The sequence below is a fragment of the Amblyraja radiata genome, chromosome 7 (genome assembly GCF_010909765.2).
Source record: "Amblyraja radiata isolate CabotCenter1 chromosome 7, sAmbRad1.1.pri, whole genome shotgun sequence".
NCBI lineage: Eukaryota > Metazoa > Chordata > Chondrichthyes > Rajiformes > Rajidae > Amblyraja > Amblyraja radiata.
This window is the reverse complement of record NC_045962.1, coordinates 37943393-37967190: the sequence shown is the minus strand read 5'-3', so window position 1 is coordinate 37967190 and position 23798 is coordinate 37943393. Positions and strand designations below refer to the sequence as shown.

Below are 23798 nucleotides of genomic sequence, written 5' to 3'. Positions count from 1 at the left end.
CACACCACACTTTTCAGTTTTTTATTTGTAAAAGAATTTGAAAACCATGTATCATTTTCCTTCCACTTCACAATTATGCGCCATTTTGTGTTGGTCTATCACATAAAATCCCAATAAAATACATTTACGTTTGTGGTTGTAACGTGACAAAATGTGGAAAAGTTCAAGGGGTATGAATACTTTTGCAAGCCACTGTATGTGTACAATTAATTGAGTTGCACGAATAGGATCACTTTACCTAAGGATTGGGAGAGGACAGAACAGACGTAATGAAACAAGCAATGCACGAGCTGAATGTTAATTGGACATTGTGAACGATGTACAGAGTTTGACTGCCAAGACAGTAAATGTGCCATGCTCTATATTCTGTGAAACTAGGCGGTGAAGTTAAAAGACAGACATGTGGCACAGTGGCGCAGCAGTAGAGCAGCTGCCTTACAGCGCCAGAAATCTAGGTTTGTTCCAAACTACAGGTGCTGCCTGTAAAGAGTTAGTACATTCTTCCTGCATGGGTTTTCTCCAGGAGCTCCCGTTTCCTTCCACATTCCAAAGATTTTGGCTGCTGCTCGCCCCTGAGGACCGGGAACTGGAGAGGCGGGTGGAGGGAGTCGGTGACGGCGGAGGCGGATGCCAGGACAAATGGCCAATAGAAATAACTGGGGGGCTTACCATTCGCACCCTCAAGGTCAGCTGTGGGAGGCGCCCCCGGGGCACAAAGGCTGAAGGTGGCCGGGCAAGGAGTGGGACGAGGGTTCACGGGACAATCAGGTGGCTGCAACGGGCCTTCATGACCAGCTGTAGCTGGGACTTTGATGACACCAAAACCTGGCGGCTCTTGCATGTGGATTCTGTGGGCTGTTTCTGCACATTCTGTACTTAGCCGGGGATTGCACTTATTTTATGGCAATAATTTTATTGATCTGTGTGCAAAAAGAGAATGTCACCATACCTTGCTACATGTGATAGTAAAGAACCATTGAAGATGTGCAGCTGTGTAAGTTAATTAGCTTCTCATAATCATAATAGTACTTAGTTTATTAGCCAAGTACGTTTTGTAACATGCGAGGAATTGTTGCTAATGTGTAGGATAGAACTAGTATATTGGTGATTGCTGGTCAGCAGGGACATGATGGGCCAAAGGGCCTGTTTCCACACTGTATGTCCAAACTATACCTTTGGAGAATTTTCCAGTGCTATGGCTTTGCCTGATGTTGGTGAACTCAGAAATAAATAAATCACTATTTTTGCTTCATTTTTTCTGATGTGTTTGATGCCCATTTGCCTTTAAGAGATGGTACACAAAATTGCTGGGGAAACTCAGCGGGTGCAGCAGCATCTATGGAGCGAAGGAAATAGGCGACGTTTCGGGCTGAAACCCTTCTTCAGACTGATGGGGGGTGGGGAAAAGAAAGAAGGAAAAGGGGAGGAGGAGGAGGAGCCCGAGGGCGGGCGGATGGGAGGGTGGGAGGAGACAGCTAGAGGGTTAAGGAAGGGGAGGAGACAGCAAGGGCTAGCCAAATTGGGAGAATTCAATGCTGCCTTTATGAGATGTTGTCCTGTATTATCTTGTGTCAGCTGATGCAGCAGGGTCCTGTCCTCTCGAGTAAATGATTGATAGATTTTGTAAAGTCCATTGAGGCAAGGGTCAGGGCGCAAGCTCTCTGCAATTACAATCTACAGTTGCGATCAACTTCGAACCCACTGTATCTGCAGTACTAAAGAGATTGTTTTTACAATTTATTTATTTGTAGTGACTGGCTGTTGTTTGAAGAATCATGTCGAGACTTGTGGAGTGTGTTCCAAATTTTTCCAATGGGCAAAGTCAAAAGGTAAGGCTGTCAATGGGCTGGAACTAACGGTGGTGAGTAACCTACAATATATTCACAATTTAGAGCAGTTTAAACAGCAGAGAACTAACCAAATGGATGTTGCCCTGAATGGACCTGAACTGGATGTGGCAGCCAGCATGAAGTCCAGGCATGTGAATGATGTTCAGGAAAGTTTAACGATGTTCGATGTCCACAAAGTTTAATGGCCGCAATCCAGGCATGTGTCAAGGTGGAGCAAGTGGTCTGGCACTAACCCCTTGTCTCTCAAGATCTCCGACTGAAAAGTTGGGGCATTCAGTTCAAGACATTGAACTGAAATGACTCATGTAAGAATCTCTCATCGTTCCAGGAGCCAGGTGGCTTTATCTCCTGAATTGTATGAGTTTCAAGAAAGGATCAAGAAATTGTGAAGTCGAAAGGAGACAGGGTCACAGGAATAGTTGCAGCAGCTACAGTTGTATAACTGGGAGGTCTCATCACCAGAGAGGATGGAGTAGTTATGGGGATCTATCTGTCACACCCACCCTGGTTGATAGTATTTGTTTTAAGTTGATCTGGGCAAAGGGGAGAGCACCTGTATGGAAAAGGGAGAGTTATACCAGGGGTTGTGACTCTACTTCTGATTGTAAAGCATAGCCTTTCATGTGGCCCTTTGGTAAGAGGAAGTGCCTTCACCCTGGCCAGCAGAAAGCTAACCAGGCCTTATTAAAGTTGCTGAATCATAAATTCACAAAGCATAGAAATGAGCCCTTTCAGCCCACCTCATCCACACAGTGATGCCTATCTACTATAATCCCATTTGCCTGTATTCGGCCCAGATTCTTATACACCTTTCCTATCCATATACTTGTCCAATGCCTTTTCAATGTTGTAATTATAACTGCCTCTCCCACCACTTCTGGCAGCACATTCCAGATAGCTGCCACCCTTTACGAATATGAATCCGCAGATCTGTACATTTCTCCCCTTTCACCTTAAAACTGTTCCCTCCAAGCTATAGGGAGAGGTTAGGCAGGCTAGGACTTTATTCCTTGGTACATAGGAGGCTGAGGGGTGATATTATAGAGGTGTATAAAATCATGAGGAGAATAGATGGGAAGAATGCACAGTATATTTCCCTGGGTTGAGGAATCTTGAACTAAAGGGCATACGTAGGTTTAAGATGAGAGGGGAAATATTTAATAAGGAACCTGAGGAGCAACTTGCTCACAGAGGATAGAAACATAGAAATTAGGTGCAGGAGTAGGCCATTCGGCCCTTCGAGCCTGCACCGCCATTCAATATGATCATGGCTGCTGGCTCTATGGAACGAACTGCCAGAGGAAGTAGTTCAGGCAAGTACAACAACATTTCAAAGATATTTGGATAGGTACATTGATAGGGAAAGTTTAGAAGAATATGGGCAAAATAGAGGCAAATGGGACAAACTTTGGGCTGAAGGACCTGTGTCCCTGGAAGGATAGTGGTGTATGACTCCAGACTTCTCCCACACAGAGCCATACTGATGACCCCTAACAAGTCAATGCTTGTCCAAATATGAATAAATTGTGTCCCTAAGAACCTTCGGCAGCAATTTCCCTACTACTGATGTAAGGTTCACCTGTTTATAATTTCCTTCTATTTGTCCTTGTTTCCCTTAAACAAAGGAACGGCATTGTCTATCCTCCTGTCTTCTGGGATTTTGCCTGTGGTGAGCGTAGTCATGCTGGAATTTTGTTTCTTGTATGTGTACCTGGCCATTTTTTAGTTACAAGCTGAAGCAACGAACTTGGGCAAGGTGTCCAGCATCTGCGGAAAAATCATCTTCACCTCTAATGAGCATCGTGAGGTTATGATTGGGATCGGAGTGGTTGAATTTTCCTTCCTCTAACTTAAAATGCTGGAAATAAAACTCTGCTACCTGTATTTTGTTATTTTGAGACAGAGGGGGACAAAGATCTCTGTCAAGATCCTTTCACTCTCCTCCCTTGCCTCACTCAGTTTCCTGGATAGATGTCATCAGGCCTTGGCTGAGATATCCACTTTAATGTTTCTCAATGTTTACAACATATTTTCCTTTTTAATATCAAAATGCCCTTGAATATCAACATACCTTTCCCTAAACTTTCCCTAATAGAAATTAGTTTCCCTAATAGAAACCTACAAAATTCTTAAGGGGTTGGACAGGCTAGATGCAAGAAGATTGTTCCCGATGTTGGGGAAGTCCAGAACAAGGGGTCACAGTTTAAGGATAAGGGGGAAGTCTTTTAGGACTGAGATGAGAAAAAAAAATTCACACAGAGAGTGGTGAATCTGTGGAATTCTCTGCCACAGATGGTAGTTGAGGCCAGTTCATTGGCTATATTTAAGAGGGAGTTAGATGTAGCCCTTGTAGCTAAAGGGATCAGGGGGTATGGAGAGAAGGCAGGTACAGGATACTGAGTTGGATGATCAGCCATGATCGTATTGAATGGCAGTGCAGGCTCGAAGGGCCGAATGGCCTACTCCTGCACCTATTTTCTATGTTTTAATGTTTCTAAACTCACCATCTATGTCTTTATTTTGATGAATGCTGATGCAAATTATGAATTCACATGGCTTTATTAATTTTTTCCTGGTAGGTTATTGATGCCATTGCTGACGCCATTTCACAATCTAAAGGCTGCTCGCTGCTGGACGTGGACCCTGGCCAGTCCACTAATCGGACGGTTTACACGTTTGTTGGCTCTCCAGAGGCTGCAGTGAATGGGGCACTGAATGCTGCTAAGGTGGCCTTTCAACTCATTGATATGGCAACACACAAAGGTGAGCTGGCAGCAGGCATATCCGGAAGAGATCAGACAACCTTATAAAATCAGTATATTGATGAGGATGGTGCATAGTCCCAAAAATTCCTTTACAGAAATAATTGACCCTTCTATTTGTTTTCATCATTATTTCCTTGGAAACTGGGGACATTGAGAATGTGCAGATAGCTTTTTGGTCTGTAGGGGATTGGGCTAAAGGCCGAGTTGGGGCCCTGATGGAGGAGCAGGCTGACATTAGCCTCCCCTTGCTTCTCTTTCTCCACGTATTGGCTGAAGTTGGAAGCAGTTTATAGCCAAGTTAACTTATTAGGTGGAGATGAGTGGACTTCCTCCTCACTTTTTCGCTTGCCTCTTCTGAAGATGCGGAGTCATGCTGGAATTTTGCTTCTTGTATGCGTACCTGGCCATTTTTTAGTTACAAGCTGAAACAATGAACTTTGGCAAGGTGTCCAGCATCTGTGGAAAAATCATCTTCACCTCTAATGAGCATCATGAGGTTATGATTGAGGTCGGAGCGGTTGAATTTTCCTTCCTCTAACTTAAAATGCTGGATATAAAACTGTGCTATTTTGGATATTTTTTCACAAAGTTGTTTGTTATTTTCCATCGTGGGATGATGATCAGCTCTGGTCTTAGTCTGATGAATTTTACTGGCAGGTGAACATCCCAGATTGGGTGCTTTGGATGTGTGTCCCTTCATCCCAGTGCGTAACGTCTGCATGGAGGAATGTGTTCAGTGCGCAAATGAGTTTGGGAAACGGCTTGCGGAAATGCTGGAAGTACCTGGTGAGTGAGTAAAGCCCTGCCGAACCATAAGGGAAAGCTTTAGGACCCAGTCAGTGAAAGCACAGTACCAGATTTGCGTGTATGTCTGAGAACTGTGTTTATTCTACAGCTGCTGACCCATTCATTCCATATCTTTGTCTGTGATCTGTAGGAGCAAGGCCATTCAATGACTGATCAGTAACTCTTTACCCTTGCCTAACAAATAGTTCCCATTTCCATCTACAAGAATTTAAACAGTCATAGAATTGTACTGCACACAAACAAGCCTTCCCTCCACCATTTTTGCCCAACTATTGTAATCCCATTTATAATATTATAATAATAAACTTTATTACGGACTCGAGGTCCAGACAAGGGGCAACATACAAATATGCATTGCATATTAAATATCATAAAGTACATATAAAATCTTAGTATATCATTAATAAAAGCATCATAAATTATATATTTTTTAAACACAATACATAAATTAAAAATCCAGATTAAAAGAATGATCAATGTCCCACTTAGTCCTGGATCCACTTCGTGTTGCTTATTTTGGGGCCTGTCTAAATGACACCTAAACAGAGTAATTGTATCCAACACTGCCTTTGGCTGCAAGGTCCAGATATCAACCATAGTCTGAAAATAAAATTGTGTCTCACATTCCCTTTAAAACTCCTTTCTCTTGTTTAAGTCCTCCTGTTTTTGATAACTCAAGCATTGGGGGAGACATGTTTGACTAACTTTACCTCTCATAATCTTATAATGTTTATTTCAGATCACCCCACAACCTCCTTTTGCTCCAGGGAAAACAAGCCAAACCTATCCAATCTCTCCACATTACTGAAGTTCTCCAATTCATATAACATCCTGGTGAATAAGTACTTCTCTTCTCAATGGCCTTTGAGATTAAGGGTCCTTATATTAAGTCATCAATAAAATGAAATGGCTTCAATGCCATATAATCCTTTCATCAATTAAAATAGACCTCATTCTGATTGTTCATCTTCTGTTGTCATAATGTCATTAAGCTGGAACAAATGTAGAGGATTTAGGAGGATGTTGCCAGGACTCGGGGGCCTAAACTATAGAGGGAGGTTGGGCAGGTGAGGACTTTAGGACTTTAGTCTTTGGAGCGCACAAGAGGCTGAGGGATGATCTTAGAGAGGTGTATAAAATCAAGAGGGAATTAAACAGGATGAATGCAGTATTTTACCCAGAGTCTGGGAATCAAGATCCAGAGGATATAGGTTTAAGGTGAAAGGGGAAAGATTTAATTAGAACCTGAGGGGTAACTTTTTCACACAGAGAGTGGTGGGTATATGGATTGAGCTGCCAGAATAGGTAATTGAGGCAGGTACTATAACAACATTTAAAAGATATTTGAACAGGTACATGGATAAGAAAGGTTTAGAGGGATCTGGGCCAAACGTGAGCAGGTGGGACTAGCTTAGATAGGGCATCTAAGTTGGCATGGGTAAATTGGGCTGAAGGGCTTGTTTCTGTACGATATGACTCTATGACTAAAGGTACACAAAAATACTGGAGAAACTCAGCGGGTGCAGCAGAGCACCCCCCTGACTCTATGACTATACTGCTTGTCGAGGTCATGTGACTAGGTCACTCAAATTCTTTACTTTGGGTGCTTTTTTGCACCAGAGTCAATATCTCTTTTCTCAGTTTCTGCACCAAATTTAAACCTGCTTCCCCAGAAGGATGTGGCAGTGGCTCTGTGTCACTGAAGCATCACTTCATCACTTTGGTCCAAGTCTTCTAATCCTCTTGACTCAGGCAGTATTGCATGAGCTTTTAATGCATTAAAACGTTGTAATTTGCCCACAAACAGCAATACCTCCTTGTGCCTCACTATTTCTTAGTTCACCATTAGTTATTAACCATTCTTGTTTACCCTTTATGGAAGAGGTCAAATTTTACTTGCTAGACTTGGGAATAGCACTGCTAAAAATCAAGCTCTTACTCTCTGTAAGTTTGCCATGCTGAGTTCTGTCAGACTGATTAACACATTTACTCTTCCTACAGTTTATTTGTATGGAGAAGCAGCTCGTGATGAACGGCGCAGAGCACTGCCCAGCATTCGTGCTGGTGAATACGAGGGCCTAAAGGCAAAGGTACACAAAGGAGGGCTGACATTATCCAGAGTATAGTAAGGAGGGAAAAATCATTCAATCCCATTCCCAGGCATTACGAAGACTTTTAGTTCAAAATACAGGATAATTTGGGTTGTTTTTCTCCATCCTATGTTACTGATTATGGGTGGCATGTAGTCATCGTTTCTCTCAAGTTGGAACTCGAAATTGAGGTTGGACTTTCCTCTTCTGAAGACATGGGCTGGTGTCAGAGATTATGTTATAATTTAGAGGAAACCAACATTTTACAGATATTTAAGACAAAAAGGAATAAGCAAATTCAAATCTGATAATATATTTGCAATAGCAACAAAATCTGGAATCCATGCTTTGAGGGAAGTCAACGTGGTGAATGTGTGGATTGGATTGGGCAGAGACGAACTAGGAGAAAAACTGGAACAATGCAAAAGAGAATTGAGGAGATAGCCAGGCTTTTCTAAACAGATAGATTAATCAGCCTATTCTGCACTTGGGTGTCCTGCCTTCATCTGGAGAAGAAATGAAATGATTGTTCATTTCATTGCGTTTTATTATTGTGTATTCACTGCCGTGTTTACCTCCATCACCTCAGACATCTTTGTCTATATTGTGCCCATCTGATCAGTCCAACAATACCTTCATGTAGAGGGACCTCTCCGGCACAATCAAACCACTGTCAGTTTTGCAAACTTCTTACTCACTTCCTTTAAATTATTTGTGTGCACTGCCTACAGTGAGAGTATAGCTCTAGTATCTACAGAGGTATAAGCATTATACTGTATTAGGAATCATAGCACATGCTGTTCCTGTGTTGATTTGACTAGTCAAATCAACACAGGAACAGCATGTGCTATGATTCCTAATACAGTATAATGCTTATACCTCTGTAGATACTAGAGTGCCATGGCCACTTCCTCTGCAGTAACCTCAGAATAACCCTTTCATTCTGCAATTAGTTAAAGTTTGTGGCTCTCTTATGGAGTGGTGTGGGAGTGGGCAGGGGGATGTTTGTGGCTTGGAGATGGTCCTTAAACAGACCAAGTTAGCTTATATAGGCACATGCAGTTCCAGAAAAATCACTGGTTTCTATGACCCAGCAGTTTTTGTGCAATAATCCACCTGTTGCATCCAGTTGCAGAATTCTGACTGGGCTCCTGATTTTGGCACGGCAACCTTTATTCCACGTTGGGGAGCCACGGTAACCGGAGCACGGAATTTCCTCATTGCATACAATGTTAATCTCTTGAGCACGAAGGAGCAAGCGCACCGTCTCGCACTGAACATCCGAGAACAGGGGCGTGGGAAGGACCAGGTCAGTGCTCTTCAGTGCTGCATTAGGGCATCTGTAAGACAAACCAATGCAGTTTCCTCCACACTATATCTGGGAAGATCCATCTTGCTGTTAAGAAATCAACCAAATGCTCCACAGCAAAAAGGATAGCCTAACAAGTCTGCCTGTCAATCGATCTGGATCAGTTTACCCAAATCAATTTCACACTAACCTACAGTGAGGGAGGCCGATGCTATTGGCAGAAACACCAATTCTCCAGTGCTTGTATTTTGTAGTCCCTAAACATTAAAGGAAAGCAATAGCAAGTGACATCAATCAATATTTTACACAATGCAAAAAAGGAAACTGCTGGAGAACTCAGCAGCTCATAAAAGTCATAGAATTATGCAGCATGGAAACTTATATAGGCACATGCAGTTTCAGAAAAATCACTGGTTTCTATGACCCAACCCCTTCGAACTAACTTGCCATTGCCGACCAACATACCCCACCTACACTAGTTCCACCTGCCTGCATTTGGCCCATATCCCTCTAAGCTTATCCTATCCATGTACCTATCCAAATGTCTTTTAAACATTGTGATCGTACCTGCCTCAACTATCTCCTCTTGAAATCGTTCCATATATTCACCACCCTTTGTGTGTAATACAAAAAGTTGCCCCTCGGCTTCCGATTAAATCATTCCCCCCTCTCACCTTAAACCTATTTCGATTCTTGATTCCCCTACTCTGGGCAAAGGACTGCATTTACCTTATCTAATTATCTCATCTTCTCTGTACACTTTCCAGCTTAACAACATCTTTCTAATAACAGGGTGACTAAAACTGAACTCAATACTCCAAGTGTGACCTCAACAATGTCATACAACTGTAACATAACCTCCCATCTTCAATGCTCAATACTCTGAATGATGAAGGCTAATGTGCTGAAAACCTTTTTGACCACCCTATCTACCTGCCATTTCCAAGGAACCACGTACCTGCACTCCTAGATCCCTCTGCTCTATAACACTCCCCAGAACCCTGCCGTTCATTGTGAAGGTCCCACCCTGGTTTAATTTCCCAAAATGTATTAAACTCCATTAACTCCGCCTGTCCAATTGATCATGATCCTGCTGCAATTGTTGCTAACCTTCTTCACTATCTACGATGCCACCCACTTTAGGTCATCTGCAAACCTGTTTATCATGCCTTGTGCATTTTCATCCAGGTCAGGCAGCATCTGTAGTGGTACATAGTTCCTTGAAAGAGAGAAATAGACAAATTACATTTTTAGGCAGGACCCTTCTTCAAGACTGATGTTGGGGAAATAGCAGCGAGTAAAAAGTGAGGGGAAGGGGGGTCACAAGAACTGACAAGTGACTCTTGGTGAGGGTTGTTTTGGGGGCCTATAGTGCAATCCCATTAGAGGGCTTGCACCTTTCTTATTTCTTAGCTCTACCCATACTGCCTTAGTGAACAAACCCTCCAATAATTCCTCGTAGTGCCACCGTGACAGAATCTCTGACCAGTAATGCAACTCCTCACCTTCCTCTCAATCACGTCTGAAACATCAAACTCCATAACATTGAGCTGCCAGTCATGTCCTTCCCACATCCATGTTTCCACAATGGCCACAACATCATAGTCCCAAGTCTCAATCCAAGCTTTAAGTTAACTTAAGTTCTACTTTCACCACAATACTCCTCGCATGGAAATAAAGACACACTTCAACCCATCAGTGCCATCATATTGCTTCACTTTCCCTATTTGTCCTTCCTTCTTTGACTTATTTGCCCTAACCACTACCAGCCCATCACTCTTTAGAATTTCTGGCCTTCTACTCTGGTTCCCACCTCCCTGCCTCTCTAGATGAAACCCTCCTGATTAGCACTAGCCAACCTGCAAGGATACTTGTTCCCCCCCCCAGTTCAGATGCAACACATCCATCTGTACGTGTCACCTCTGCCCCAGAAGATTTCCCAGTGGTCTCTAAATCTGAAATCCTGCCCCCTACATCAACTCCTGAGCCACACTTTCATATGTCCCATCTTCCTATTTCTACCCTCATTTGCACGTGGCACAGAGATTGCTACACTCAGAGTCCTGAGTTGTAATAACCATATAACAATTACAGCATGGAAACAGGCCATCTCGGCCCTACAAGTCCGTGCCGAACAACTTTTTTCCCTTAGTCCCACCTGCCTGCACTCATACCATAACCTTCCATTCCCTTCTCATCCATATGCCTATCCAATTTATTTTTAAATGATACCAACGAACCTGCCGCCACCACTTCCACTGGAAGCTCATTCCACACCGCTATCACTCTCTGAGTAAAGAAGTTCCCCCTCATGTTACCCCTAAACTTCTGTCCCTTAATTCTGAAGTCATTGTTTGAATCTTCCCTATTCTCAAAGGGAAAAGCTTGATCACATCAACTCTGTCTATCCCTCTCATCATTTTAAAGACCTCTATCAAGTCCCCCCTTAACCTTCTGCGCTCCAGAGAATAAAGACCTAACTTATTCAACCTATCTCTGTAACTTAGTTGTTGAAACCCAGGCAACATTCTAGTAAATCTCCTCTGTACTCTCTCTATTTTGTTGACATCCTTCCTATAATTGGGCGACCAAAATTGTACACCATACTCCAGATTTGGTCTCACCAATGCCTTGTACAATTTTAACATTACATCCCAGCTTCTATACTCAATGCTCTGATTTATAAAGGCTAGCATACCAAAAGCTTTCTTTACCACCCTATCTATATGAGATTCCACCTTCAAGGAACTATGCACGGTTATTCCCAGATCCCTCTGTTCAACTGTATTCTTCAATTCCCTACCATTTATCATGTATGTCCTATTTTGATTTGTCCTGCCAAGGTGTAACACCTCACATTTATCAGCATTAAACTCCATCTGCCATCTTTCCGCCCATTTTTCCAAATGGCCTAAATCACTCTGTAGACTTTGGAAATCCTCTTCATTATCCACAACACCCCCTATCTTGGTATCTGCATGCTTACTAATCCAATTTACCACCCCTTCATCCAGATCATTGATGTACATGACAAACAACAAAGGACCCAACACAGATCCCTGAGGCACCCCACTAGTCACCTGCCTCCAACCCGACAAACAGCCATCCACCATTACCCTCTGGCTTCTCCCATTCAGCCACTGCTGAATCCATCTTGCTATTCCTGCATTTATACCCAACAGTTTAACCTTCTTAACCAACCTTCCATGAGGAACCTTGTCAAAGGCCTTACTAAAGTCCATATAGACAACATCCACTGCTTTACCCTCGTCAATTTCCCTAGTAACCTCTTCAAAAAATTCAAGAAGATTAGTCAAACATGACCTTCCAGGCACAAATCCATGTTGACTGTTCCTAATCAGACCCTGTTTATCCAGATGCTTATATATATTATATATATATATACTAATCTTCTGTCTATCTCCCAATATTCACTTTGCAAGACCTCATCCCTTTTCCTACCCATGTCAATTGCGTCAATATGCACAACGACTTCCGGCTAAAGCGCCTCCCCTGTGAGAATGTTCTGCAACAGCTTGGAGGCATCCTGGACCCTGGCATAAGGGAGGCAATACACCTTCATTTTCAGCCACAGAATCTCCTGTCTGTGCCTTTAACGAGTCTCCTGTCATTAGGCCTTTGTAAGACTTTTCCTTTCCTTAGCTGTGCCTCAGAGCCAGGCTCAACACCACAGGTCAGCCCACTGCTGCTGCTTTCCCCTAATTGGTCCTCTGTTACAACGGTATCCAAAGGAGAGTACCTGCTTTAGTTTGCTTTTAGTTTTAGAAAAATATAACGTGGAAACAGGCCCTTGCCGAGTCTGCACTGACCAATGATCACCATGTACACTAGTTCTAACCTACACACTGGGGACAATTTACAGAAGCCAATTAACCTACAAACCTGCATGTCTTTGAAATGTGGGAGGAAACCAGGGCATCTGGAGAAAACCCACACTCACAGAGTGAATGTACCAACTCCATACAGACGTATCGTTGTCGGGTTCAAACCCAGGCTCTGTAAGGCAGAGACTCTACCACTGCGCCACTCAGTTTAGTCTATTGTCACGAGTATCAAGGTACAGTGAAAAGCTTTTGTTGCGTACTAACCAGTCAACAGAAACACAATGCATGATTACAATCGATCGATTTACAGTGTATAGATACATGATATGGGAATAACGTTTAGTGCAAGATAAAGCCAGCAAAGTCTGATCAAGGATAATCTGAGGGTCAGTGCTGTTCTCTGATTGTGGTAGGATGATTCAGTTGCCTGATAACAGCTGGGAAGAAACTGTCACTGAATCTGGTGGTGTGTGTTTTCACACTTCTATACCCTTTGCTTGATGGGAGAGAGGAGGTGGGAGTGGCCAGGGTGCGACTCATCCTTGATTATGCTGCTGGTCTTGCTGAGGCAACGTGAGGTGTAAATGGAGTCAATAGCTGTGCCGTCCACAGTGTGGAGGGGAGCGACCCCAAGGGGATCCTGCACTTTCTTCCTACCCCCTTTCCTGGTGGTCAAAGATCTACTTCCTGCTTGTACCTTAGGTGCGACCACCTGACTGGAACTCTTATCTATGACACTCTCACACCCCCAGATAAACCTGAGATCATCAGCTGCTACTCCAATTCCTTAACCCAGTCCTGAAGGAACTGCAACTGAAAGCACATATTGCAGGTGTTGTCCTCAGGGGCATTGGAAATGACCTGACCGCAATCAACGTCAATTAGGTCATCAAGCTCATTTTCAATAGACACTTGATTCTCCAAAACATCTTGCAAATTTTGTGTTAGAAACATGGACACTTAGAAAATAGGTGCAGGACGAGGCCATTCGGCCCTTTGTGCCAGCACCACCATTCAATATGATCATGGCTGATCATCCAAAATCAGTACCCTGTTCTGGCTTTTTCCCCATACCCCTTGATTCCCTTAGCCCTAAGAGCTAAATCTAAATCTTGAAAACATCCAGTGAATTGACCTCCACTGCCTTCTGTGGCAGAGAATTCCACAGAAGGGTGGAATTTCACTCTCTGGGTGAAAAAGTATTTCCTCATCTCAGTCCTAAATGGCATACCCTTTATTCTTAAACTGTGACCCCTGGTTCTGGACTCCCCCAACATTGGGAAAATTTTTCCTGCATCTACCCTGTCTAATCCTCTAGGAATTTTATATGTTTCTATAAGATAGCCTCTCATCCTTCTAAATTCTAGCGAATACAAGCCCAGTCGACCCATTCTTTCGACATATGGCAGTCCTGCCATCCCGGGAATTAACCTGGAGAACCTACGCTGCACTCCCTCAATTGCAATAATGTCCTTCCTCAAAATAGGAGACCAAAATTGCACTCAATACTCCAGGTGCGGTCTTACCAGGGCTCTGTACAACTGCAGTAGGACCGCCTTGCTCCTAAACTCAAATCCTCTCTCAATGAAGGCCAACATACCATTAGCTTTCTTCACTGCCTGCTGTACCTGCCTGCTGTACCTGCATGATAACTTTCAGTGACTGATGTACAAGCACACCCAGGTCTTGTTGCACCTCCCCTTCTCCCAATCTGATACCATTCAGATAATAATCTGCCTTCCTGTTCTTGCCACCAAAGTGGATAACCTCACATTTATCCACATTATACTAATCTGCCCACTCACCCAATCTATCCAAGTCACCCTGCAGCCTCATAGAATTCTCCTTGCAGCTCACACTGCCACCCAGCTTTGTTGAGTGGCAGTGCCACACTGCCACCGAGCATTTATTTCCCTCATCTAAATCGTTAATACATATTGTAAACAACGGGGGGGGGGGGGGGGGGGTTCCAGCAACGAGCCTTGCGGCACCCCACTAGTCACTGCCTGACATTCTGAAAAGGACCAGCTAATTCATCCTCTTTGCTTCCTGTCTGCCAACCAGTTCTCTATCCATGTCAATACCCTACCCCCAATACCATGTGCTCTAATTTTGCACACTAATCTCTTGTGTGGGACCTTGTCAAAGGCTTTTTGAAAGTCCAGATACACCACATCCACTGGCTCTCCCTTATTCATTCTACTTGTTACATCCTCAAAAAATTCCAAAAGATTAGTCAAGCATGATTTCTCTTTCATAAATCCATGCTGACTTTGACTGATGCCCTCACTGCTTTCCAGTGTTATTTCTTCATAAAATAATTGCTCTGCCAACCAAGTGATATTCAGTAATACAGTAGTATAACCATCAGTTTGCTGCTTCGACCTCTCTGTAACTAGAGAATGAGTAGTTACACTGTTCTATAACTATCTGATGCATGGTTACTCTGTTCTATATTAATTAAACACCCAGTTTCACTGCTCCTCATAAATACCCAGCTACACTAAACTATAATCATCAGGAAAAAAAGGAAGCCTTGCACTATAACTAACAGATGCCCAATTACTTTGCTTTGGAACCATCAAGTTCACTATTACACTATACCACCTTAACTATCTGATACCTAATTACTCAGCAATAATTAATATCCTAGATGTAAAGGGAATGCAAGTATTGGTAAAATCCATGTGGTGGCCTTGATAATTCTGAACCCAAATCACATTTAGATGGAAGCTGTCTGCTAAAGTTTATCATGGACCAATTTTGACGTTATCTCCATGACACTTCCTTTCTTTGTGTAGCCAGGACGTATGAACAAAGTGCAGGCTATTGGCTGGTACTTGGAGGAGGCCAATATTGCCCAGGTGTCTACTAACCTGCTTGATTTTGAAGTGACTGCACTGCATGCAGTATTTGAAGAAGTTCGTAAGGATGCTGAGGTAATATCAACATAATATAAGTATTGTAATGTAAACTCTTTTGCTGGAGTTATTGTGTTATACAGCAGGGAAACAGGCCCTTCAGCCCAATTTGCCCGTGCCGACAAAGATGACTTCTGAGCTAGTCCCTTTTGGAGGAAAATTTGTCCAATCTATACATAACTGAAACTCTGATCTTGTGCTCTTCCGGTGAGCGGGGTTTTTCTCTTTGCGCAAAGATGGTACGCAATAGCGCTACAATATTTCGCTAGATTACTCACCGTTCTCCTGTGCTGCGAATGCAACAAGTTTCGTTCCGATCGATGGTATATTGTAAAAGTTATCGAGGTTTCAGAATCTTAAAAACCGCGCATGCGCAGATTCCTTCAGTCAGCGCCACTCAGATTGGTCTCTTCTCCTGTCAGTCAATGCTACTACCAGGATGGCGACGCCCCTTCTTGCCCCACCGGCAGCGGCCTGTCCCGCCTCACTCACAAACTCCTCTCTCCCCTCCTCACAGTAACTTGTCTATCGTCTACCTACACCGGCGGCAGCCGCGGGGGTGGGGGGGTTCATTGGAGGCCCAGTGGAGGCCCAGTAGAAGTCCTGGTCCTGTCTCTCTCTCCCTCATCACTCACCCCTCTCCCCCGCCTACCCTCTGTGGCAATGGCGGTCCTGTCTACCCGTCCTCCCGGGTCTGTCCCCCTCTGATACCGCCGTTGCGGTAACTCACCCTCACGGCCTTCTCGGAGGAGATCTTCTCCACCAGCTCACCGAAACCCGTGGTGCCCACTGTGACGACCATCGACTCCATCCCCCCCCCCCCCCCCCTGCAGCCCAGCGGCACAACAAGCAGGCAGGCAGGTAGCCGGGTGGGCAGGGCGGGGACAAGCCGAGCGATAGCAACGGGCGGTCGGACAGTACAGGGACGGGCCAAGCGGCAGCTGAGCCAGAGTGGGCAGAGGGAGGGAGGGAGAGTTGGGGGGAAGGGTTGGGGAGGGGAGGAGGAGAGGGGAAAGAAGAGGGAGGGTGAAGAAGAGGGGGAGGGAGTGCTGGGGGATGAGGGAAAACGAGCCGTGCCTGCGCATTTGGGGGCTATGCGTGAGTGGTGCAATATTGCGTTGGGGGGACGGGTTGCATAGGGGGAACGGGTGAGTGGAGGAATATTGCATTGGGGAACGGGTTGCGTTGGGAGACCAGGCCTCCCGTGTGTCAGGGACCCAACTTGTCCCACTTAGTCTAGTTTCAATTAAAATCTTTCCCAACCATGTACCTATCTGAATGTCTTAAACATAATTGTACCCGCCTCTACCACCTCCTCTGGCTGCTCTTCCATATACCCACCACCCTCGGTGTGAAAAGCCTGTCCCTCAGGTCTATTTTAAATCCATTCACCTTAAACCTGTACTTTTTAGTTTTAGAGTGCTTACCCATGGAAAAAGACTGAGCATCCATTTTATCTATGCCTCACCTGATTTTATAAACCTCTTCCAGGTCATCTCTGCATCTCTTTCATTCCAGAAGAACCAGCCCCATCCCATCCAGCCTCTCTTTATGACCAAAGCCCTCCGGTCCAATATGCTTGTGAATCTGTTCTTCACCCCTCAAGCTTAATCACATCTTCTCAGATGACATATTCGATATCTATTAGATAATGTAACTGCGGTCTATAGAGCTCTGTGTAATTTCCTTTAACTAGAAACATACTTCAGTTTCAATGCAGATCTCGGATTTATTTAAGCTATTTGCTAATTAAATGCTCTTGATGGATTTTCACATTGAACAAATGCTGTTTGCTCTGTAGGATTTGGACTTGCCGGTGGTGGGTTCTCAAATTGTAGGCCTCATCCCATTGAAAGCCATGATCGATGCTGCAGAATTTTACATGAAGAAGGAAAACTTGTTTCTTCTCGAAGAGGAGCACAAAATCCGATTGGTTTGTGTCATAACAATTCCCCATAAAATGTAGTAAATCCCGATTTGTTTGTGTCATAACAATTCCCCATAAAATGTAGTAAATCCTTACCAGTTTACCACATATATCTACTCTTTCTCTGGAACATCAGAGCATTGAGGGGAGACTTGATAGAAGTGTATAAAATTATGAGAGGCATAGGTAGTGTAGACAGTCCAAACCTTTTTCCCAGGGTGGAAGTGTCCCTCTCTAGAGGGCATGGCTATGACGTAAGAGGATGAAAGTTCAATGAAAATGTGTGGGGCAAGTTATTTTACAGAGAGAGTAGTGGCCGCCTAGAAGACCTTGTCAGAGGTGGTTCTTGGTTCTTGGTTTCTTGGTCCTCCAAAATATTCCAAATAGAATTTAAACTGGGGGTGGAGGCAGAACCTGGAATGAAGCATTCCTCCACGAGGAGAGACAACTTAGACTGGGTTGGCTTCCTTGGAGCGGAGAGGATTTACGGGAGCCTAATTGAATACAGAAAGTTATGAGGGCATAGAAAGTGTGAACAATTACCTCTTAGCAAAGATCTCTGTGAGGCTTTGGAGAGTGTGCAGAGGAGGTTTACCAGAATGCTGCCTGGATTAGAGGGTTTCAACTACATGAAAAGGTTGGATAAACTTAGATTGTTTTCTCTAGAATGTCAGAGGTTGAGGAGAGATAAAGGATAGAAGTATATAAAACCATGAAAGGCATAGATAGGGTAGACAGTCAGAACCTTTTTCCCTAGGGTGAAAATGTTCAACACTAAAAGGCATCACTATACGGTGAGAGGGAGAAAGTTTCATGGAGATGTGCGGAAGACGTTTTTTAATAGAGTGATGGGGGCCTGGAACACATGGTCAGGGGAGGTGCTGGACAGATACAATAGGCATTTAAGAGGTTTTAGGTGGACACATGGAAGTGCAAGGAATAGAGAGATATGGATTATGTAGAGGCAGATGATGTCAGTTTAACTTTGGCATCATGTTTGGTACAAACATTGTGAGTCGAAGCGCTTGTCCTGTGTTGAACTGTACTATGTTCCATGTAATATTTTGACTTGCAGCACCAAGGCGTAGTTAGTTATGGGCTGATTGCGTAGAAAATGGGATTAGATTGGATGTTCATAATGGCCAGCATGGGTAGGATGGGCTCAAAGGCCTGGTCCTACACTGTATGACTTTAATTATCCGATGGTAAACAAAAATGCTGGAGAAATTCAGCGGGTGCGAAGGAAATGGGCAACGTTTCGGGCCGAAACCCTTCTTCAGATTTTTTAATTATCCAATGCCTGTCTTCCAGAAAATATCTAGAGTGTCACACGCAATAATCAACTAATTTACTCCATGATGGCCTTAAATCAGTTTGTAACATAGAGGTGACATCAGCACTTCCAATATCTAGCTTGATTTCAAACTTTAGAGATACAGCGTGGAAACAGACCATTTGGCTCACTGAATCGGCATAGATCAGCGAACTTCATGTGAGGTTCAAATGACAAATAAACGGTATTGTATTGTATTGTATTGTATTGATCACCCCTTACACTAACACTATCCTACACACTAGGGACTATTTAAAATTTACAGAAATTTGTTATTAGACCAAAGTATTAAAGGTCACGCCATTACGGCAGTAAGATTGAGGTAAAGTATGGAAGAGTTATGATTTACTTAATAGTCAGAATAGGTTTGGACTGAATGCCTGTGATATATTAATATTGCTTCATCTACTTTACTGTAGGTAGTAAATCGCCTGGGGCTGGATTCTCTTGCTCCTTTCAATGCTAAAGAAAGAATAATTGAGTAAGTATTGAACAGGAAATCATTGATATACTTCTGATTCTCAGGTTTCTTCACGAATTCAATGTGTAAAAGACATTTATAGAAAAGAAGTGGAGAGAACAAATGCAGGTAAATGGGTCTAACTCAGATAGTCAAATTAATTGGCAGGGCTGAGTTGGGCCGAAGGACCTGTTTCTGTGCTGTATATCTCCATGACACTTGTATATCTCCATCTCCATGTATGTTGTTTACTGTCAAAATAAGGGGCTGGCCATTCAGGGCAGAAATGATAAGAATTGTTTTAATCCAGAGAGTGGGGAATTGTTGGAATCTTCAAGTGGGAAGTCTGTGGGATCTCATTTGCCAAGTATATTCAAGATTGAGAGATTTTTAAATATTAAGGAGATCATGGGATATGAGGTTAGGGCAGGAAAGTGGTGCCTAGGGAAAATATCACCTTTGATCTTGAACAGCAGCATGCAAGGGGCTGAATGCCTGTTTCTAGTTCTGATGGAAAGCAAAAAGAAAGAGAATGTTCAAAATATTTGGCAGCTAAGGGACAGAGACAGAAAAATGAGCTGAAACGTTAACCCTGTTTACCTTTCCCCAGTTACTGCCTGAACTGCTGTCTTTCCTGCAGTTTCTGTTTTCTTATTTATATTATCTTTATCAGGTACATGATCAGGGATGAGAAGGAAGAGGGCTGCCTAATTTCTTTACCCTTGCGGAAATTTATCCAGAGCGTTGGAGCACGGACCGCAGCCCCAGGGGGAGGTTCCGTTGCTGCTGCCGTGGCTGCCATGGTTTGTATAGCAAAGTTTGAGAAGGGCTGAGAATCAACATCATAATCCAGTGACTCATGTTCTTGGTCCCAGATTATAATTTTTGGTTATGTGCCTCCAAATGGCAATGTAATTTGTATGACCTATTTATTTGATGAGAGTTTAGCTGTTCCATTAATGAATGGGATGTGAACAGTGTTTAGCCCCAGTCAGCACCCCGGTAGAGAAGAAAAATTATGAAACAGACCAAAAATACATTGAACACATCCTGATGGTGGTTCACATCCCAAGTAATGTGCTGGAATGGGACAGCAGTTCCTAGTTGCTGATATTTTTCCACCTTGGTCCCTGGGAAGGATATTGGACCTTAAAGTGTCCAGAGTTACGGGGAATCAGGGTGGCTGGAGGTTGGGGAAGGGACAGAATGCCTTTATGTGTGGAGGACCCGCAGGCAATTATTCTGCTGGAGTGCCATGCCGCAAGTTACTGTGCAGCATGGAAAGACTGTGATCAGTGGCAGAGCATCCAGTGATGAAGGTGGTGGATAGTGTGTGCCAGACAGAGACCCAGAATTGTTGATCATAGCAGATTTTAGCACAACACGCTCGTGGTTTTCTCATGGGTATTCAGTGGTTTGTCAGTGTTGCCCAAAGGCTCCAGTAATGCTGCTTAATGTGTGATAACATGAGGTGCAATTACACAAGACAAATGTCCGGCATTCTCAGGTGAATCGTACATGGAAGTGCCTGGGACAGTGGCTGAATGAGTGTGATTTCATCCGAAAGTAATAGTTAGATCCAACCCATATGTGATTTCTGCATTTTAAAAAACCCAAAAGATCCAATATTTAGGCTAAGTGTTTTTAATTCTAAAGCGAACTTCACTGAGTAACTGAGATCATGCCTGCGAACGTTACCTTAGAAACATAGAAAATAGGTGCAGGAGGAGGCCATTCGGCCCTTTGAGCCAGCACCACCATTCATTGTGATCATGGCTGATCGTCCCCAATCAATAACCCGTGCCTTCCTTCGCCCCATATCCCTTGATTCCACTAGCCCCTAGAGCTCTATCTAACTCTCTCTTAAATCCATCCAGTGATTTGGCCTCCACTGCCCTCTGGCAGGGAATTCCACAAATTCACAACTCTCTGGGTGAAAAGGTTTTTTCTCACCTCAGTCCTAAATGGCCTCCCCTTTATTCTAAGACGGTGGACCCTGGTTCTGGAACCTTCTGTGATGTTAAATCATGAACCAATATTCCCTTCAAATTACTTGATTCAACCAGAATAGCTGCTTTCTGCCTTTTTCTGGTGCTGTCATTCCATTGCACAAGAATACTTAACAACAAAGATAGACACAAAAAGCTGGAGTAACTCAATGGGTCAGAAAGCATGTGTAAAGGAAGAAACTGCAGATGCTGATTTAAACTGATGATAGACACAAAAAGCTGGAGTAACTCAGCGGGACAGGCAGCATCTCTGGAGAGGAGTGGGTGACGTTTCGGGTCGAGACCCTTCTTCAGACAACCCTTACCAACCTTCCTCACTGCAAATTAGGGTCTCTGTTCCCCACCAGTGTCAGGCTGTGAAAATACCTGACCAGCTGTATGACCCCAGAGATTCCCTGTGACAGCGGCTTGTCTGCATGTGTATGTCCTTCACTCCCTACTCCTTGATGTCATCTGGTTCTCCAGGGTGCAGCATTGGGCTCTATGGTTGGGCTGATGTCCTACGGGAAACGACAATATGAACATCTGGATGGAACAATGAGGAGGCTGATTACTCCATTTCATCACGTCATGAATGACCTTATTGCTATGGTGGATGATGACTCCAACGCATTTAACAGCTACATGGTGAGTGAGTCAGTAAAGTGATGAACAGTTTGTTATTACACAAGCCATCTTCACAACCTCAGGACATGGTTCATTTGAATTTGGAAAGCCAGGGATTAAGCCTGAATAGTCAGCATGGTTTCTGAAGGAGAAATCCTATCTGACAATTTGACTGAATATTTTTTAAAAGGTAATCAGGTGTATTTACCAGAGCAGTGCGGTTGAGATTCCACTTGGGAGATTGGTCCAAACTAAGGCATAAGATCCAAAATGGGCATGATGATGAGAGGCAGAGGGTGATTGTAAATGTTTTTTTGGCAATTGGAAGCCTTTGATCCTAGTCTATCTCCGGGATCACTAAGATTCTTACTGTGTAGGAAGGAACTGCAGATGCTGGTTTAAACTGAAAATAGACACAAAAAGCTGGAGTAACTCAGCAGGTCAGAGACAGCATCTCTAGAGAAAAGGAAAAGGTGACATTTCGGGTCGAGACCCTTCTTCAGACTGAAGAAGGGGCTCGACCCGAAACGTCACCTATTCCTTTTCTCCTGAGATGCTGTCTGACCCGCTGAGTTATTCCAACTTTTTGTGACTAACTAAGATCCTTACTGTTTGTTCATATAAAGTACATGATGATCTGAATGTGAATGTAGAAGATATGATTCATAAGTTCTCGGGTGACAAGAAAATTGTTGGTTTTGTTTATGGTGGTAAGGGTTGTCTTCAGCTACAAAACAACATTGGTGAATTGGTATGATGGGCAAACAAATTTCATCGGGAATTTAATCCTGCTAAACGTACGTCGATGAATTTTGGGAGAAATAATTAGTCTCGGACAGCGTTTCTCAACCTTTTTACCCTTGCACAACCCTTGAAATCATTTTCATGCCTCAGGGAACCCCTGCATAAAAATTATTATATATCTTTATTAATCTCTTTCTCTTTCATAAACTTATTCATAAGGCAAACATAATATATTATTCTGATAACTGGTTTAAACAAAAAATAACTTAAGTTTTTCTCAAGTTTATTGACAATGCAAAAAAAAACTGAAATCAAACTGCTTGTTCAAAACTGAAGCAAATAAAGGCAAGCAGAACTAACCTTGGAAGAGAGAGAGAGAGAGAGAGAGAGAGAGAGAGAGAGAGAGAGAGAGAGAGAGAGAGAGAACAACACACAAACTTTTCATAAACTAACAAAAACATACATAACTAAACCTTTGATAAACTAACACAAATAAACATAAACATACTTACATTTAAAGAATTCATATAACATCCCTAAATGATAGGTAAAAATTACTAAATAACGTGGGTGAATGAGGACTGTACCTGCACGCCAGGAGGCTCAGACAGGACTGATGGAGACCGTGCATGCGTCTGTACTCGAGTGAATCACTTGATGATACACACATCCATCACGTGCAGCTCCTGTCCACTGACCACTAAAGGCCATTTCACACTGGCGCCATATAGACGTCGCTAAATATGAGGTTGCTAAATAGACGTCACTAAATATTCCGTACGTGTATAATAAAATTACAAACATGAAATTAAACACAAAAATGACTCAAAAATGCATTTACATATAATTAGTCTATTTATCACTATTTCTCTCGGATCCCGAGCGACCTCTCGCGGATCCCTAGCATTCCGGGGAATCCCGGTTGAGAAACGGTGGTCTAGGAGATATGGCAGAACTCTCTAAAGTACTGAGGACAGAGAGACCTTGCTATGAATGTCCAAGGATCCCTGAAGGCAGCAGTAGAAGTAGATAAGGTATGAGATCTTTCACTCATTTATTGAGAATCTACCACTCTCTTTCAACTCTGCACCCTCCGAGAAGAATTATAAAACAATTGATGTTTCAATAAGAT

The 23798-nt window shown here is 43.3% G+C and overlaps 1 protein-coding gene across 1 annotated transcript in view; it reads left to right on the top strand.

Annotated features, from left to right (window-relative positions):
- The first annotated feature begins 1609 nt into the window (after positions 1-1609).
- The window catches only part of ftcd (formimidoyltransferase cyclodeaminase), a 31916-nt gene continuing 9727 nt past the window's right edge, over positions 1610-23798 (top strand). The window contains exons 1-10 of the mRNA XM_033024214.1: positions 1610-1829; positions 4430-4613; positions 5273-5401; positions 7424-7512; positions 8642-8821; positions 15468-15605; positions 17389-17520; positions 19267-19328; positions 19981-20110; positions 21782-21943. Coding sequence (XP_032880105.1) covers positions 1776-1829; positions 4430-4613; positions 5273-5401; positions 7424-7512; positions 8642-8821; positions 15468-15605; positions 17389-17520; positions 19267-19328; positions 19981-20110; positions 21782-21943 — 1260 coding nt within the window. The 5' untranslated portion in view covers positions 1610-1775. The remainder of the gene's footprint in view (positions 1830-4429; positions 4614-5272; positions 5402-7423; positions 7513-8641; positions 8822-15467; positions 15606-17388; positions 17521-19266; positions 19329-19980; positions 20111-21781; positions 21944-23798) is intronic.